Genomic DNA, 6,336 nt, shown 5'->3' on the forward strand with positions numbered 1-6,336 from the left:
TACAGTAGGACACCTCTGGCCTTTAGGTCAGAGGGTTACAGTAGGACACCTCTGGTCTTTAGGTCAGAGGGTTACAGTAGGACACCTCTGGCCTTTAGGTCAGAGGGTTACAGTAGGACACCTCTGGCCTTTAGGTCAGAGACGGTTACAGTAGGACACCTCTGGCCTTTAGCTTGTCTGTCCATCTTGATAAAGGACGACTGAAGGGACTCGCACCACTTTTTTTTTCAATATAACAAAATATATTTTTTCGTAATATAGAAATAACGAGTCAGTATTCGTGCTTGGCCTGTAGCCTAATTGAGTTATTCAAGCTATCCCTGTGTCCAGTCCGACTACCAGTCCGTGTACTAACCCCATGTAGCGAAAGAGAGAAATAACCTTCCTCTGTGTGTGGCTTCAATACTTCCTGGTTCCAATCATGAACAAAGGAGGGGAGGTACCTGTGGGGAAGATTGAAAACAAGACAAACCCACAAACACACGCACCACAAGAGACAAGAGGCGTAACTGTTATTAACACTCACACACTGTGTCCATGTTCCCCATGAGGAGCACTTCGGACTGGACTACAACACCACCCCACTCTGGACCTCCTGGGTCCAGAGTGGGGTGGTGTTGTAGTCCTCTGGACCTCCTGGGTCCAGAGGACTACAACACCACCCCACTCTGGACCTCCTGGGTCCAGAGGACTACAACACCACCCCTCTCTGGACCTCCTGGGTCCAGAGGACTACAACACCACCCCACTCTGGACCTCCTGGGTCCAGAGGCCTACAACACCACCCCACTCTGGACCTCCTGGGTCCAGAGGGCTACAACACCACCCCTCTCTGGACCTCCTGGGTCCAGAGGACTACAACACCACCCCACTCTGGACCTCCTGGGTCCAGAGGACTACAACACCACCCCACTCTGGACCTCCTGGGTCCAGAGGGCTACAACACCACCCCACTCTGGACCTCCTGGGTCCAGAGGACTACAACACCACCCCACTCTGGACCTCCTGGGTCCAGCCCTTATCAGGGCCTTCGAGCGTCTCCACCCAGCCCGGGTTCCAGGCGACTCAGCAGCCGGGGTGCGACCATGGGATCAAGCTAAATAACTGGATCAACTGAGATTGTCTTAGATTCTACTCGACCCAAAAAGCCTTGAGCTCACTGACCAGAGCTGTGCTAGAACACGGGTTCATCTTGGAGTTGCACTTAGATGGAGACTAAGATGGAGATAGAGATAGTTTAGAGCACAGCAAAACATAAATCAATTGCAAACGTTTGGCTCGGCTTGCACCCATATTTGTTCAGTGCCGTCAACATGGCAACCCGCGTGAGATTGGGGTTTGGGGAGGAGGGAGCAGAGACTACTCTCTCCAATGTGGTGAATTGGACTAACGTACCCATTGTATACGCTTGGTTTAGAGACGACATAGCTTTAAGTAATCATAGCAAGATAACAGAAAAATCCTTCACCTGGTTCAAAGATTAAAAAATAAGAGCTGTACTGACATTGTTATTGATTTGCATGCTTGTGTTTTTGCAAAGTCACAAATGTAAATTAAATGGAATATTCTGCAATTATGCAACAAATTTTATAAGATAACAATGATACACATTCCCCAGGTGCTGTAGACCCTGGTCCTGCGTTTTGTCACGACTTGTGGATGGGCGCATTTTATTCTTGAGAAACCTTGTAGTTCCAAAGTTGCATAATGCAAGTTGAATGTTTCTGTCCGTGCCTACGTATGTATGGGTATTGTTTTCGTATGTATGGATAGTTTGATCTATTTTGGGCCTAGTGTAAGAAAAGGAGATTGATTAAGATTAAAATAGCAACAACTGCATGAGCACTCATTTTGTTCCACATCTTTACCCTGTACCAACTCCAGCCTCTAAAGACCCCAGAGTTTATCAGACAACACCTGACTCAAGAAATAGAACTCAGGAAATCAGGTTCCAGAACCGCTTCAACCAGTTCCTAGTTGTCCCCTCCTTAAATTCCTAGTGGTTGTGGTTTTAACTTCATACATGTGAGAACCATCCATGGTAAGTAGTTATAGCTATACTGACACTGGTGAATTCAGACAATCGTCTGACACTTATACCAGACATATTAAATCCAAAGAAATTCAGGTCCAGTGTGGTTTAAGGATGAACAATTCCAAATGGTTTAATTAGACTCAATGAAAATACAAAATTCAAAAGTTCTTGCCGGTAACTCAAAATAAGGATTTCAAAGATAGGGTTAGTCCTATTCTCTGGCACAAGGTCAAAGACTGTCTTCCTGCTCCAGCCCCTCCCCCCAGGTAGGGTCGCCCTTATATAGACTTCCAGGTCACACGCATGGTCCAGCCACTAGAGGGAGATAACTCAGAGAAACACAAAAATGCCAAATGAAAGAAACTTTTCTCATTCTTCGTTCTGGCTCCTACAATTATATTGTGGAGGTAGCAGGAGAGATGTCAAACTGTCTCTCTCAGGATGAAGACGGCCTTTGTTCTGCGACACTGGATATCCCTCTACGTTCTCAGAGACCTAAAAAGAAGAGAGTCCAACTGTCAGAGTTCAGCAGCTGGGCAGACATCAACACTAAGAGGATGTGAGGAAGGCGGTGCTCCGACCAACAACCAAATGGTTGTTGTTGAGCTGCGTGACACCTCAATGAAAAAAAGACAATAAACTGAGAATAGGAATAGGAACAGGAAAACCACGCTAGCATCCTCTAGCTGAACAACGCAAACCTCTGGTCTCCGTTAGCAACATGACCTCGATCGAGAAGTTTTAATAAATTGGCATTCCGGTAATATGTTTTACTTCTCAGGGTTTTATTAATTTATGAACATACAGTATACTGTATATTCATATATATTGCGATTGAGATATAATCTATCCCATAGTGATTTCTTAGGAGAGTATTAGTCGGACATTGATGGACTTAATAGGAGGAATATGACCTGAAAGTAAATATGATTATGTACATCTGTATCTCTGTAATGTACCTAAAATTATTATTTTTACTGACTCAAATCAAGAAGGAAAGCAAGTATTTAAAAAAGAAAATGCATTTTGATACTTTTTGGACTTTATTTATTTCTAAAATAGTAATTATTAGACTGCTTACTTTTGGGTATACAATGATATACAAATGTATTTCAATGTTTTTGTCTAATACACAGTGCATTAATCCAAGTTAAGATTGTGTGGCAATTAATCCAAGTTAATTGCCACACAATCTTAGAGCCAACAGTTGGCTGCGATTTAAGGTCCCCCATATGAGGACCGTGTTAGGGATGAAGACCCTCTCCCATTTTGGGCCATGGTCGTGGAATGACCTACAAACCAGGCTGAGATTGGGCTCTCTCATCCCTCTTTCTTGCTTCAAATGCTCAATCTCAGAACTTTTAGTCACCAGCTGCACCTGTGACAATTAACTTAATTCTGTAATTGTGCTGCTTGTTTTTGATGTCAAATGTCTCTTGTTACCTTGAACGTGTTGTGTATGTTTGCTTGTACCTGTTTCCTCAGGACATCCTCGAAAAAGAGATTTTAATCTCAATGGATCTTTCCTGAATAAATAAAGGTTAAAAAAAAAAATAAAAAAAAGTTGTATAAACTTTAAGGTATCAAAATGATAAGAATCACAAGGTCATTTCAATATATACAAAAATGTGTGTGCCTGCATGCGTGGGTGTTTGTGTGTGTGACCTTGTGTTTTTGTGTGGATGTGGTGGAACCCTAACCAATCCGCCTCTCAAACCCCACTCGTACTGCGGGCGGAGAAGCTGTGAGGTCCTTTGTGTTGTGGAGTTTTCAACACAGCATAAAACACACGGCTGTAGTTTTCCTCCTGCGTGTGAGAGACGGACACAACGTGACATTAGGACAGTACAACTACTGAGCACACTTCTTAATAGAACAGGGTGTTTATATCATTTAATGGGAGAGCTGTACTATCAGATACCTCATGTTGCGGTGGTAAAGGTCCCGTTTCCTGAGAGACGCCACGGTCTTTTACGGCACGAACTGAAACACAGACTGAGTTAGAATTACAAGAGACAACGCAATCAAATGAAGTGCAGAAAGACTTCCAGTGAATAGAAGCACATGATGTTCTACCCATGTGACTGCAGAGGAAGTAGAGGAACAAAGAGAGGAGAGCAGAGGAGGGACACAGGATGGCCAGCAGCATCCAGCACGGTCCACAGTCTGGACCAGCAGGACCAGCAGGACCAGCAGGACCAGGGTCTCCAGCACCTGCACCATAGGGATATTTAAGGACATATCATTGTGTACAAATCAGCAGTGCTAGTTCTTACCTTTTTACAATCTTGGTTGATAGAAGTTCTGTTTGTTTGACCATTGTTCAGGATAGAACTCCTGAACGCCCCCTAGTGGCTATTAAAGGTGGGAATGACTTTGGCAGTTAGACACTATACGACTGGTCTGGACGATCAGTGGTGGTCAACAGGGAGCATGCAGGGGTACACACACGATGACTACTGTCCCATTATCTGCTCCATCTCTGAAAACTGAAAACTCAAATCTCAGGGGAACACGTCCTCTTCATCCGTTATGAGGATCATTTGTTTCGTCCCATTGGCTGTTCCCACCGTCATCGCCGATTTCAGTCTCAGTCCACACGACGCAGTCAGGCCCGGGGTCTAGAACCACATTGACGTGTCTCTAGACCCCCACACTAAACAACCATCAGAGCCCACCTCAGCCCTGGTCGCTCCCCCCTCTCCCCGTCGGTGAACTCATTACCGGGGGTAAGTCGCCTCGAGGGAAAGGGCCTAAAGCTTGGCTGAAGGATGCTGGTTGATTTAGTTTGATATTTTCATGAATAACTAAAATACATTTTTGAATATAATAGAAGAATGACAATAAATTAATTAAACGTTGAATGAATCAATACGCTTTCTAGCCTCTACAAATGTCATGCACTTTAATCTGCAGTTAAAAATGCAGGATATTTGTAGGAATTGTGAATGTAAATGTAATGGTATAATTGGTAAATCTATTAAGTGGCACAAATGTCTCCAATCAGCACTTCCTACCCATCTTTAAAAGTTCTTGACATGCAATACGTTTGCATATTATCCCTACATCTGATAATAATTTGAATTCATAATACATTTCTATAGTAAAAAGTTTTCTCTATTTATATAATATAATGAATTTGACAGCAAAAAAAAGTCCACTTACCAAACAAAATCCTTGTGATTGTATTACCATATGTGTAGATAGATTTTGCCTTGTTTTGAGTTTCAGTTCCACAGTAGTAAAGACCAAGGTGAGAATCAGTGATGTTCTTAATCAGTAAGTTGAATGAGTTTGACGAATCGTTCCACTGCATATTTAAATGGGAGAAATGGTTTCCATTCTCTACATAATCAAAAATACCAAGATCTCTGTCCTTCCAATTCAGAGTAAGTGTTGGCTGATTTTCATGAGAACAGTTCCTGTACCAAACAAAATTTACGTTAGCCGAGACTTTACAGTCACAGTATAGAGTAACGTTTTCTCCTGGTCTCACGGTCAGCTCCACTACTGGGTTAGAGAGTACGTCCTGACAGGACACAACAGCACCTAGAATTAAAAATATATTCAATTAGTAATAAGATAAAATGTGCAGCAATATGGAGCAACATATAATGCTATATCAATGTGATTTTAAAACACCAAATACCAATCAATCATTACACAGGACATCATATACAACTCTTGTATTATTGAAGTAGAAATGTAAACATTAATATTTTACCCAAGATAACAGGAAGAAAGACATACATCCAGCTCATGTTGATGATCTGCTGAGGAGTAAAGACATTTGATACTTTCACTGAACTTTACTTTTGACTGAAGGCGGAGATATTAAAAACAACTTGTGATTGGCTGTCCATGTGGAAATGTTGCGGTTATCTCTTTGCGTATTCGGTGAGGTGTGATTGTCAGAACAATGAGATGACCTGAGTTTCATTCTGTTTCTAGATTTAATTACATTTATTCAAATTCTGAACCACAAAATTGCAGTTATAGCGACAAACCAGAATTGGAATTTCTAAACTTCTACTTTAATAAAGGCATCTCTTTTGTTTGTACAATGCAAATGTTCATATTTAAGAATGATATTAAAGAATAATGTTTACTCAATATTATGCAATTAAATCTTTCATCCAAACCGTCTTCCAATGCTGTGTTTTCATATGTTCTTAGCATGGGCGACCCCAGAGGGAATCAAACCCCTACCCTATGGCAGTTTTGGCCAGGTGCAAACCTGGAATTAATATTGCTGTGGCTCACTGGCTGACCCATTGCAGTAAAGCCTGGATCCTTAGTGT

The 6,336-nt window shown here is 42.2% G+C and overlaps 1 protein-coding gene across 1 annotated transcript; it reads right to left on the bottom strand.

Moving 5' to 3' along the window:
* Positions 1–2,244: 2,244 nt before the first annotated feature.
* On the bottom strand, positions 2,245–5,794 carry LOC311341319 (uncharacterized protein). Its single transcript, XM_084466227.1, has 7 exons — positions 5,760–5,794; positions 5,201–5,584; positions 4,112–4,267; positions 3,957–4,018; positions 3,736–3,842; positions 3,509–3,561; positions 2,245–2,530 (listed from the first exon to the last, which is right to left on the bottom strand). The coding sequence occupies exons 1-5, from the start codon at positions 5,785–5,787 to the stop codon at positions 3,747–3,749; spliced, it is 726 nt and encodes a 241-aa protein (XP_084322353.1). The 5' UTR covers positions 5,788–5,794; the 3' UTR covers positions 2,245–2,530; positions 3,509–3,561; positions 3,736–3,746.
* Between the last annotated feature and the right edge of the window lie 542 nt (positions 5,795–6,336).

This window comes from Micromesistius poutassou, assembly GCF_964030765.1.
Source record: "Micromesistius poutassou genome assembly, chromosome: 3".
In the NCBI taxonomy this organism is placed as follows: domain Eukaryota; kingdom Metazoa; phylum Chordata; class Actinopteri; order Gadiformes; family Gadidae; genus Micromesistius; species Micromesistius poutassou.